The sequence below is a fragment of the Eimeria tenella genome, genomic scaffold, assembly GCF_000499545.2.
Source record: "Eimeria tenella Houghton genomic scaffold, Eth_scaff78, whole genome shotgun sequence".
NCBI classification, from domain to species: Eukaryota; Apicomplexa; class Conoidasida; order Eucoccidiorida; family Eimeriidae; genus Eimeria; species Eimeria tenella.
The window spans coordinates 55685-68572 of NW_013543451.1; the positions used below are offsets into that span (position 1 = coordinate 55685).

A 12888-nucleotide genomic window follows, 5' to 3' on the forward strand; every position below is an offset into this window, starting at 1 on the left:
GTCTGCGTGGATGATAGGAACGAAGCCTTGCAGAACAACTCACTTGGAAACGTGCGTGCGCATCGAAGTCTTTTTCCTCAGGGGTGATCATGCCATTGCTTCCCTGTTCCCAACTATGGGTCAGCTTTCACGATGATGTGCTAGTTTGTGCCTAGAGCTTTCATTGCAAATTTGTGCCTCGCTTTATTCGCAACTGGAAATTCGAAATTTCAAGTAACTGTAAGTTTGCAGGGTTTGCTCAGTTCAGTAGGACGGGTTCCATGAATCGATTAGAGGGCCTTAGCCAGCTTGTAGCTCAAGCATGAAACGTCAGTTTTGGTCTTGACTACATTCAGATATTGACGTATGTAACGAATAAATCTGTAGGAACCAATTTAAATTTGGTGAGAAGGTCAACAGTCTCGTAGGCTTTCTAGAGTTATGTGGACCAATACCGAGGTGCCCTGAAAGGCGCCTTCACTCGAAGGGCAGTACAGCAACGCTTCCACTCTGCGTTTCTTCTTTGTTGGAGACTATTTAAGACAGTTTCCTCTTCGCTTTGCTTGCTAAATTAGCGTACACAGTTACCAGCCGCACACAGCAGCCACGCAATGGCTTCCAACCTGCAAAAGCAGCCTCGTCGAGCATGTCTACTGGCTGGACCCAAGGTAAATAACAACATATTCACTTTAGAAGTGATTCGTCTGCGTTTATTTTTGCGTTGCGAATGAACAACCTGCAGAAGGCCTAAGCTTCTCTGAAACCCTTTCGGGCCTTAGTGTCACATTATTAGTTATTTTACTTAGTTGGGATACGTGCTCGGCATGCCTTTTGGCCTTAAGCCGCCTCTCGTGAAGCTGATCAATGTGGAAGAAATAGTCAGATGGGTAGTGTGGCTTCGGTAGCCCACCTGTGAAATAATAGCGCAGGTCCCCTATATTGCGCTGTTGGACGGAAAGGAACATTTTGTTTTGCATTTGGGGAGTAAATACTATTTTTTCACGGCAACCCAGGTATTCGCTGGGACAGGTACACTCTCGTCGTCCTCAAAATTCCACTGCACATAACCCGAATTAATGATTGCCTCTTATCTGCTCCCCTCTCTGCCACCATGTATCCCCCAGTAATCTAGAATTTCTACTTCGATAGTAAAGCAAGTCGGTACACTAACGCCGAATAAGTGGCTACAGAGCACGCTGCATCACCTTCCCTGTCCTTGGCGGTTTGCTTGGCTACCAGGACTCCATGATGCAGCCGGTTTATGTACAGCTGCAGAGAAACCTTAGAGCGCCATCGCTGAGCACTTTCTGCGAACGTATCATCTGGCTCGCTACATCTACGGCACGAGATAGCTACTGCTCGAAGATAAAGCCCTTGATGCTCGCGAAGCTAGCACGTAGACTGCAACTGGTACTTTCCCTTGAAACGCACTTGTCACGCTTTGCACTTGCTCAAATCCTGTCCATGTTTCGTATCAATTTCGCTCGCGCTATAACGAGAGGCTCAAAAGTCCTGCAAGACTACTTGTTACCGCCTATCATCAGGGTGCGTGGACAAGTGGAGCTGCGCTGAGCGTCTTGCAGAGCATCTCAACGTGGAATTAAGATAAATCAGGACCAACGAGCATCTTCACTCCACGATTATCGAGCTGAAGTCGTATACGTGAACAATGCATTGGCGCGTGCTCCGCAGATGTCAATCAAGTGTTAATTGCGTTTCGATAGGTACCTTATCAAAAAAAAAATGCCAGGTACAGTAAAAATGTGCGCTATCCCCAATGAAGGTTTTCGAGGAAGTGTGGTATACATGCCGTCGACTTTAATTATTGATTACAATCATACGGCGCTGCACGTTCCAGTTGATTGCGGCTTGAGCTGCAAGACCAGTTGGGTTTGTCTGTATGGTGCCACCATGAAACACGATTCATTGCTGCGCGTTAGATCCCATTTAAACACTTCGGATAGCAATAGCTACGCACGCACGACCTTGCACTCTGCAGAATGTAATGAAATTTGCCTCTTTCGAAAGCAATGATGAGGAATAATAGTAAAGAAGGATGCACACAATATGCCTACTCGATAGGCCGTGGTCCTGGCCTCTTAACTGCATCTATCTTCATGGGCACCAACAGCTATCAAGCATAAACCACTGGGGAGTCACCTGAATTACTCGTGAAGGCAATGCGGCCCAAACGACATATATTCAATCCAATGCAACAGCCGTCGCAGTCAAAATCGGATATGCCCACCTTCCAATACTGCCACACCAACGCAAATCTTCCATATACGCGTTGGTATCCTCATAAAAAACAGAGCTGCCACGGGCCGAACTGCCACGGGATTGCTTCCCATTGAAACTCCACTCGCAACCATTTCGGCAACCTCTTAAAAGACCAGTTTCTGCTCGCCGACTGAGTGGATAGAAGCATGCAGACCTTAAACAGTGCAAAGCGAGGGTCACAAATCTGCCAGCTGCCAAATTGCGGCGAGTTGCAGCCAAGAGACACTCCAATGCAGATACGCATCCACCACTCGGTCCTCTCCTCCGCCTACGAGTGAGTGCTGGCCACTTAGTTCAGCGTTACATAGCCTGGCACACCGCCCCGATCCAGCAGAGTCGATTCTAGCCTCGCTAGGTCTCTTCCCGCCCGGAAGTTTGAAGGGTCAAGAGTAACAACGCGCTGCTTCACTGTATACGCTTCAGCCACACGTCCTTCCTGCTCGTGAATATCCGCAATCATATCCAGCGCCTGCAGAAACACGGAGGAGATATGACGTAGAGGGCAAAATAATAATGAAGACTTAACAAAAAAATGAAGAATAAATGCGCTACATAAGCATTCCATGGCACTATGCCGAAATGCACAATGCCAAGAAGTACACCAGAAACCGCACGGTTTTCTGCATCATCACTACGAAATCATCCTTGCCGTGTCCGCTGTATGCTTTGATTTGCAAAAATCAATGCTTACGCTATCGTTGTTCGGGTCGATAGACAGCAGATGTTCGAACGTTCCCAGAGCCTCTGACCGTGTGGCAGGATCCACGGCCAGGCAAACACCCAAGTTGAAGATGGCTGGCTTATACTTAGAATCGTTCTGCAGGACCGCTCGAAAGCACGATATGGCCCCCTCCCGTTCACCCAACTGCTGCAGTACAACGCCCTTTCTGTACGAGTAGGCCAGCTGTTCAGGCGCGAGCAATTCTGCGCTGTTGTAGCACTCCAAGGCTTTGCGCGGCTCCCCACATATCAGATGCAGTTGCGCAAGCTCTGCATGTATCTCCGCCCTGAATTCGCTGTCATCGAGTTGGCGTAAGCTCTCTCTCCCTGTCGTGCGTCCTGAAACATCTCCCACCTGCAGGCGTTGAGCCGCAGGGTTGCTCACCACGAGCTCGTCAAGGTCGTCCGTGTGTAGGCGAGTCACATTGCCGCTGGAGAAGGTGGTTGATGTGGCTTCCGCACTCGCCATCTTCTGCAGGGAAATGTCAGGCACCCCCTCTGGTGCCCCATGATGGCTGAACTGGCTGGAAGCCCAACAGGCACTGACAGGTTGGGGAATTGTGCAGCGCACAAATGAGCAACCACAGTTCGTGGCGGGGTTCGCCACGTCCAGCCTCTGTGTTTTCCCAAAGCCCTTTGTGGGTGGGGAATTGAGCGCGAACAGGTATGCCTGTTTCGCAAGCTCGGGGTTTCTGTCCTTATAATACCGTGCCTTAATTAGAGCCTCCTCCCTGTACCATGAACAGCATCAACGCAATGTAACATCCGCTCCACATTTTTCTCCAATATGCGGCTACAAAGCCTCAAGGAGACAACGCGCGTGAGCCGACTTACCGAGAAACGAAAGAGACCGAACCATTCGTGGGGGCTGAGCCGCAACAAAGTCCAGCATCGGATGAGACATCTAAAGTGTATGCATCTGTGACTCTTGTGCCCTGAGGCCTCGGCCCTGTCACGAGATATTTGCAGCTATCGTCGTAAGACCGAGATCGGCTCTGCAAAGAAGGTGTGGTGAGTTCATTGCCCAGAACCGGTGGCTGCGCCACTGAAGACGAGGAGTTGCCCATGGCGACGATGGCAGGAGAGAATTTATGCGATTCGCTCGTGCGGCAGGGTCCTCAGACAATATATATACATCAGCAGCTGAGCAAGCAAACTGCCGCTGAAGACAAGACAAGTATAGACCCTGGAAGGCGTCCCGTTCTTCCTGGTGGTTTAACGACTGAGCGACTCAACGAACCACGGCGTCGCGCGAAAGTGGAGCGGAAACGCCCTGCCCTTAAGCTTCAAACGTTGAAACGCAAGTAATTACAAATACAGTGACAAGAACAGTTGCTTCCAGGGACAATAAGAACTACAGGCGAAGCTGCACGGGTCAGGTTCGGACGGCTGATATAGCGTGTCGGCTGGGCTCCAGCAGGACAGCGCCAACACCACGATGTCAGCCTTCAGGCGTCTCTGAAGGAGAGTCAGCAAAAACGTACAAAAAGTAAAAACTTCTTTTTAGCGGCCTTCTTATTTGCTGCTTCCTGCCCGTTTCATGAGCTGGTGGCGGTCCCTCACCGAGGCTACCGGAAACCTGGATATCAGACCGCAGTACGGTGTGTCCATTTTCTTCGCTCAAATATCGGTGAGATACTTTCATGTATGTAGCGTCTTAAATGAGTTTTTCTTTATGTGACTTTTTTTCACCCGTACGCTGTTGAAAGCGAACGGGATTGCACTTAAGCTGAGTTGGGCAGCTCGCAGTTCATTCACCTAGCGAGTGCTGCTTTTCTGGACGAGAATTAAGGGGCAATGAGTCTGCCGTACACTCTACTTTCTCCCATTTTCCCGCAGCTTGTTTCTATTTTTTCTGTCATTGAGATACTTTCTAGGTCATTTCGTAGGCCTCCGCGAGTTTACGTTGCCGGTGTGTGAGGAACGGTGAATGGGGTCAGGATGTCTCTGTGCAAGTATTTTCTGCTTGGTGTTATTCCGGGGCACTTCTGTCTCATTAACAGGGACACACTGGGGAGGAATTTCACAAAACAAGTGTGAGACTGTCTTCTGAAGAAATGTGTATGGCCTGAGGCGTTGCCAGCGACATATGCTGTGGAGGCAACTCTCTAATACGAGACAATTACCCTTCATTGAACTGTAAAAACTTGTCACAAATCCTACTGAACTGTGACGAGAAGGTTATATGGTATGGGTATGGCGCTTCGTTGAACTGAAACGGTCTGTGTCAAGCCTTCCTGAATTGCAGCGGGATTGTCGTGTCGCACGGATATGGTGCTACTTGCAATAGCCGACTTTGATGTAGACGCGGTGTTTTTGAATGTAGTCATCTTCAATTTCTTTTTTTCCATACACGGTAGAGTACAAGATCGCACACGGGAAAGTACTGAGGATATTCAGCACGATTCAACTCAACATTGAGTTCTGGTTGAATGACGTTTAGGGTAACAACTGCTTTGTTTTGCCCTCTGGCTCCTACTGAATCAATGACTTGCAGACAGAGCAAAACTGACGAGAAGGTGTTTACAGGAACACCATGGAAGTACGGTTCTGCCGTCCACTGTATTGCTCTTCCCATGCCCTGCCCGTAAAGCTGTAATTTGCAAGCTAACTAACGAGATGCGCTAGAGAGGAGACGAAGTTGCGCACTTTCCATAATCAGCGCTGCTCGTTTGGGCTAATAAGTGGAGCGTGGCCACTTCGATTCCTTCCGTGCAGGCCGTAGGGCTCTCCTTGCATCATTCAGTATCATGGAGATCTGGCTACCAATGAACTCCTGAAACGGCAGCTTGCACAGCCAGTATAGGCGGCTTGCAGTACTCTACCCACCTTGTTTTGCATCTCGCGTTTCATCTGCCGCTTTCGCTGATTGGAATTAGCATTAAAGATGAGTCCGATCTTTCGGATACATTACTGAAGTACCTCTGCAAACAACACTGAGGTTTCCATGTACATGACTGAGGTGTTCGGCACTGCAACGAAACAGTGTAACGCACGTGCAGCATCATTAGCGCGTTCCAGTGCCTTCCGTAGGTCAGATTCTCCATTAACTACGCATATTATTTCGTCAGTTATTCCTATCATCTGGTTCCGTTGAGCAGAAATGAATTGTAGCGCACCCGGGACCGTATAGAAAATGTCAACGGGCACGGGCTCACTGGCCTGCCAGTCATCTTGGAAGTCCAGTGGATGCATCAAGGAGCTGCCAAACGTTGCGTTCCTTCACCGTCATAGATGAAGAAAATGACAAACATACCTGCTGGGCAGCAAGCTTGCAGGGTCGATCGCTGCTTTGTGTCGGGACGCTTCTGCTCGCAAGCACTACGGGCAAACAGTCAACAATAGGCGTACGAAGCGTCACTTAGATTCGGCTTACTAGAATCAGGAGACCAAACACTAAGGAGAAACGAGGCATCTCCTTTACAGGCAATATGTAAAACTCATTGATAAGAAAATGCCATTACGCTGGTGTTAAATATGGTGCTCTGCGGCTTTCTGCAGACGCCACCAGCGAAGTAGCTGCGCATGCAGTAAATACACCCGAGTACGAAGATGAAATGCACATTCTTATTTATCATTTCTTTCGCTTCTTTTGTATTTGGTGTTAAGGCTATTATATGTCTGCCTTATTTTGCCAAAAGATAGTTCTGGTCACGCCTCCAGCACTCCGAGCGTGGGTCTCCAAAGCATGCTGACTTTGCAAAGCGGCAAATCTTCCTGATTGATGTAAATTTCATGTGCATGTTTTTGGGCTTAAATGAAGGCCGAGAGCCACGAGGCTCAAGTAGAACATGCACAGTGCTCCCCATCCCAACTTTTGCTGGAGGCGACTTCACCGTGGGATAGGTTTCGAGATACAATCGATGGCAACAGGCGGTGCATCTCCATTTGTCTTTACTCTTTATTTGGGCTTCTCCTTATTTCCGTTAAAAAAAGTATTTCTGACTACAGGGTAGGCGGCTGTAATACCGCACTTCCTTTCAGGCAGCTACGAAACTGACTTCTTTTTTCCACTTTAGCTTGAGGCGGCCTCACCGTGGGATAGGTTTCGAGACACAATCGATAGCAACAGGCGTTGCATCTCCATTTATCTGTACTCCTTATTTGGGCTTCTTCTTATTTTCGGTAAAAAAGTATTCCTGACTACAGAGTAGGTGGTTGTAATAGCGCACTCCATTTCAGGCCGCTACGAAACTGACTCCTTCTTCCCAGTTTGCGTGCAGATAAACCGAATTCGAAGACAGTCGGATATCCCTCGAAGTGTATACGAGAAGCGCAAGTGTCTTACTGGCATCGTTTTTTCCGTTGGGCCGCAGGGCAAGTGTTTTTACGTTTTGTACTTACCACCTCACTTGCGCTGTGTGACTAGCCGTGACCAAAGCGGGTGCACTACACGCAAATTATGGACTGATTTATATGAACTAAGTTTCATGTTTATGTGCGCCATCTATAACCAGGGCACATCTTCGTGAATCATATCCCCCTTCTTCATGCCGTTCTCCCCTTCCTCCCACTGACTCCTCTTTCTCGAACCCGTCGTGCCAGCGAATGCATCGCTCTCCGTCTTGACACGGTGGACTTGGTGCTAGGAGGGGGAGAGTCACAAGAATCAGTTTCTGCCCCCGCATTACCCAGCCAGGACCAGGCAGCGGGGGAGAGCTGCGAAAGCGGCCCGTCCTCTGTTGCATGTCTGAGGCAAGTGCTACTTGGAAGGAAAGTCTTTTTTATTCCTGTAGAGGCAGACATTGGTTTTATTCGAGCTGACATCAAATTTCGGGGTTCTTTTCTTCTGAAAAGGGACTTGGCGGCGTACTTGGTTGCTAGGGGGCTAGCAGTAACAAGCGACAGTAGCTTTTCACCCGACCGCCAGGCGCCATCTTCGTCTTCATTCCACTACTTGCGATCACGCCTAGTATGTAGACGAGTGAGCCTGTGGGGCCCTCTTCACCGCGGTACCGTCCCTCTTGCCACTTAGGTGTAGGCAAGACACGCTCGGATCCCCGACTATGTCATGTGCGGTCTTGTTGGGCCTGTGTGTACAGCTGCAGCGGCTGGAAAGGGGAGCGGCAGCACTTAATGTCGGGATGTGGAGTCAAATGGAAGACACCAACATCAAAGAACGACTAGCCAGACACCGTAGTTTCTTCGGATCAGTACGAAAAAGGCTCCCAAGCCTTCGTTCCCTTTGGCGAGCCGTGCGTCACAGGTGATTCACTTTAGCTGCTTGTCTTGGAGCTGTACATTCCGTATGTGCTTGCTACAACGTTTAGCACTCAGACCGTACAAAAGAAAAGCCTATGCAGCTTTCATGGGTTCATATGATCTGGCACAACAGCCATAGAGGCCTGACAAGTGTAGCTATCGAGAAGCATTGCGTGTACTTCAGGAAAGTCTCTTCAAGATATTAGTTTAACTTACCATGTTGAGACTCATTGGGCTTTCCGCTTGAGCTGTTAGTGTACATACTGGACCTCTAGAGGAAGATACGGTGCTTTTGCGCTTAGTAAGGTAGCATATTGACTGTTTAATTGAAAGTGGAAAGGCGCACTGCATTAATCTCCATCAAGTAATCGACCAGTTGAGCTGCATCGCGAAGTGACTTCGCGCATGAAGCGCTTAGGCGGTTCGATTCCGCGACCGCCGTATTTCCTAATGCAGTAAAGTTGGTGGCTGCCGCGCCCTCACCAAACGCCAGGCCTTCAGCGCGCAGTCAGCTGGTGTTCTAGTCAACTCGGCAGAGGCAGCAGCAGGGTCCTCAAGACTACAGTTTTGCCTCGTCATCATGGTCTCTGACGAGCTACGTGATCAGACTCGCGCAGGCAAAACACGCTCTGAGTGCCCGAATGGGAGACCACCAATAGGCCTGGAGAAATGGTAACCTGAACCCCACAGTGCACATTTGTCGCTTTGGGTGTCCATTAACGCAAGAATCAACGAACAACAGCAGCTACTTGCAGCTTTACTTAGTCAATGCACTCCGCTGCATGGCAGTATGTGGCCAGTCGACATCCGTGTCAGCATATTGCCAGTAATTGTAGTGAGAGAAGACTAGCGTTAAGCTTGGAGGGATAGGAAGTTGAAACTGAGCGTTGCTCGAACATTCACTGATAATCTTTGCTTTGGCTGCATTTTGTCGAGAGTTCAAACATAAGATTATGAATCGTAGATTGGCCTTAACGACATCACGAGTGTCTCAGCAAAATACTCGAGAACAGACCTGCTTGAAGGGAAGACTTGATGGCTGGGAGGCACGCAGCGAATTGCTTTGCGACCGGCTGCAGCATCACCCTGACCTGCTCAGCTGGTGCCTGCGGCGTCAATCAATAGATAAAATTATCTCCGTTTCCGTGCACAAACCGTGCTCTACAACAAGTGGAACCTGTGCTACAAAAGCTCCAGCTTCTACAGTCGGTGAATGGGCAAGGGATGGCGGGCGTCGTGACACACCATCTCCAGTGGCAGATGCTTTAATGCTTCTTTCTGCTCCAGCTTAAGCTTGTCAAGTGGAACTTGAGCGCCGCCTGCAAGGAGATGTGATAGGCAGTCGGTAAAGTGAGTTGTTGCACTCCGGTGAAGGGTAGAATTCAAGGGAGTGTGCTTTGGGTTGTCTGGTGATACGGAACACTGTCTGACCCGCAGTAGCTGCAGCATGTTGATCTTGCAGCAGCTTTAGGGAGGACACTTCGGCGCCGTCGCCTGTATTTTGAGTGAACATTTTAAAGGCACCTTTGATCGCAACTAACTGCAGATTGCGCGCGATTTCCTTCAGGGCGTTCTGAGGCAGCAACAGGCATTGAACGATTGAAGTCAATGCGGCCATGCACTTGAAGTTCGTGATAACCACCAATCACTGGGATTAAGTGAATGTGGAAGTGCTCACGGTAAAGTGCTCACGCATTGCCACAAACGTTAGTACGGCGCACTGTGGAACGATTAAATAGTCTGTCGCAGTGCGCGTGCTAGCCCCGCTGTGGTTGTTCTTAGCCTCACCTTCTACCACGCACAACGATACTGTTATAGTGCGTCTGTGGAATAAGGACCATTGCTCACCTGTGTTCGCTCGAATCGAGCAGCCATAGCACAACAGCGGCCGACATTCAAGCTAACGCAACTTTCCCCTCCAAACGGCGCGGAGATGCAGCCAGAGATTTTGCGCGCAGTTAGGCGGCGAGCACCTCGAATGGTCCCAGCCATGCAACGCAAGGACGTCCCGTACCAACTCGTGCAGCTCGAGTTACTTAGCAACAGTAATTCTGGCACAGAGCGCAATATTATATTTGTGTTGCTGTGTACTACGGGGAGGGGTGACCTTGACACTGCCAAGAGCTTCTCAATTTTTGCCACCAGACGCATACTGAGCTCGCTAGGGGAGGAAGACCTGGAACTTGTGGGCCTTGAGCACTGCTCAGGAGGTAATTTCGCAGACTCCAGCTCAGTAGAAAGGCGCGTCAATTCCTCTTGAAAACGACGCAGTAGTACTATCCCCTCATCGGTCGCCTGAAGCGCGGCCATTTCCCTCGTGGACTTTAGCGCTCGTTGCATCGTGCTGCTGCACGCGCGCTTGGTGCTTTTGGCGTAAACTTGAAGCCCAGAGGCAGCGACGCCGGACCCACTCAGAATTGCACTGGCGGCGATCACATCAGCTAAATTCAGCTGGCGCTGTGCTGCCAAGGACTCCTGCGCCTCAGCATGAGACCGCAGAACATCTAGGGAGTCACCGGGGTCGATCTCAACAAACGCAAAGGCGTTTACACTGGGTTGCTCCGTGTCCGTGAGGTCATTCCCACCCTCTTCCGCGGGCCTCAAGGGGCTCCCAGCTACCCTGAATAAGCTTCCAAACGGCAAATCCATTTGCGAAGTCGCTAGTGGTGGCAAGAGCTCACAAAGGTTCTCCCCTGTCCCCGAAATCCCACGTTCAACTCTGAGCTTCAGTGGCTGAGAAACGAGGCATTCTGCTGTCCCGTACACATTTCTCGTTCTCCAGTCCAATCCTGGTGAATTAAATCCTACAAGAGACTCTGCCAGGCCCCAATATCTGCCTAATCGCTCTCTGATATGTGCGTTTCCATACTTCTGCATTTCTGCCGCACCTCCCATCGGCGCCGATGCTACTAACATAGTTGGCTCCTGAAAAGAAGAGCGCAGCAGCCTCCTGATGTCAAGCACTGTCTCTGGGAGGCAACTGCCCAGTGGCACCTCTTGCCGGAGCTTGCGTAAACCCGGCCCCACACAACCCTCCTGTTCCGTCCCAATTGCACAAGCTGCGATACTTCCGTGCTTTTCCGTCAGCGTGTGCATGTTCTGCCTACATTGTCCTACAACGGGAGTTGCCTGCTGCGAGTTGCAGCCCTCTACTGGTGGCGCAGCGCATTGCAGAGGCTCTTCCGTGAAAAGAGGTGCTCCCTGCTTGGAAAGGCCGTGAGTCAAGGATGAACGGCTACAGGGACGGGAAGGTGGCTGGCAACGGCAAAGTGCGTAGAGGGCACCTGACCTTTTCCGCTGGGTCAAGAGGCTCACCGTCTCCTTCGTCCTCCACGATGTCCTACTCACTATCCCGCTTAGCAGCTTCTTCGCTGAAGACGCCGTCTGCACGACCTGCAACTCGGGGCAGGACATCGGCTGCCGGCTTTGTTGCTGCCTCAGCTTGAGAGAGCTATCAGACGCCATATTTCTCATCCCCACCGGAAGCAGATGCAATTGTAGCAGCGCAGCTGCCTTGTGCTGCTGCGTGATCCCCAGGGGAAATTCTACGTCGAGGCCGCTGGAGGACTTGCTCAGAGCAGGCAGTACCATCGAAGCGGGTAAGCTCTCAATGGAGATGACGGCGCTCTTCACTAGTGGTCCAATGTAGCGTCTCGGGTCGCTTGAGGAGAAGAGCAGGCTGGTGGGGCTGAGTGGGGATTTGCCGGAGTTGCTACTACTGCTCCCCGGCAGGACCGGCAAAGTAGGCAAGAGCGGTGCGGGTAAAGTCTCTGTTGAGAAAAACTCCAGACCCTCTTCAGCAGCCCATGGAGCCGGAGACAGCCTCACACATGCGTCTAGGTTCTCCACAGCAACAGCAGCATCACCTGACGGCCGCCTGTCTTGCCTCGGAGACAGGCATGCGACAGTCAATCCAGCGCTCAGGAGTGACCCAGGGGATCCGCCGGTGCCGGACTCAGGAGATGAAGGAACTCCAGCCAACGCACCAGACTGGAACACCAGCAGCGGACCTCCGCTCCGCAGTACCTCTCGGTTCTGTACACATGTCTGACTCAACGGCGAAACACCAACTGTGGCGGCTTCGACTGCCGCCGCTGCGCCCTGCTGCTGCTGTTGCTCCTCGTCAGCAACATCGGTTTCAGTTGAATACGTCTCGGCCTCAGCACACAAGCGCTCACCTCCTGTCTGAAAGAGTCTCGTGTCTTGAGAAGCTTCTCTGCTGGTGTCGCTCAAGCTGTTGCTGGTCACGGTGTTGCTGCTTGCAGTGTTCCTGCTGCTACTGTTGCTGCTGATGCTGCCCAGAACGCTGCTGTCCGTCTGAGGTGACAGCGCCAAGGTCCTGGGGGTATCCTTTCCCCCTCTCGCGGCCAGTAAAAGTCGGGCCCAGGAGCTCCTCAGAGTCGCCAAATCCGCCGCGTTGTTTGAAGGCCTCAGAACAGCACCAGATCGCAGGAAAGAGGGAACAGAGGACATCTGAACTTGTAGCAGCCCTTGATCAATCCACCCGCAGCTGCCGCTGTAGCTGCTGCTGCAGCTACCTGCGCTTCTGCAGCCGCCACGTGACGGGGCCATATGCAGGCCTATCACATGAGGTTGGGTTGCTGCGGCGTTGCAGGACTTTTGCTGCTGTCCCCCGCACCGCCCGGGCTGTTGCTGATGAGAACCAGGCGGGCAAGTTCCCCTCCCACTCCGCATGCAGCCCTCAAC

General features: G+C 51.1%; 2 protein-coding genes across 2 annotated transcripts; both read right to left on the reverse strand.

Annotated features, from left to right (window-relative positions):
* Nucleotides 1–2548: 2548 nt before the first annotated feature.
* ETH_00009205 (TPR domain-containing protein, putative) lies at nt 2549–4046 on the reverse strand (the record flags this gene model as incomplete). The annotated part of the gene is made up of 3 exons (XM_013378194.1): nt 2549–2728; nt 2951–3710; nt 3814–4046. 3 exons carry the CDS (start codon nt 4044–4046, stop codon nt 2549–2551), a joined length of 1173 nt encoding a protein of 390 aa, XP_013233648.1.
* Nucleotides 4047–9381: 5335 nt separating this feature from the next.
* On the reverse strand, nt 9382–12654 carry ETH_00009210 (uncharacterized protein; the record flags this gene model as incomplete). The annotated part of the gene is made up of 3 exons (XM_013378195.1): nt 9382–9500; nt 9613–9754; nt 10030–12654. 3 exons carry the CDS (start codon nt 12652–12654, stop codon nt 9382–9384), a joined length of 2886 nt encoding a protein of 961 aa, XP_013233649.1.
* Between the last annotated feature and the right edge of the window lie 234 nt (nt 12655–12888).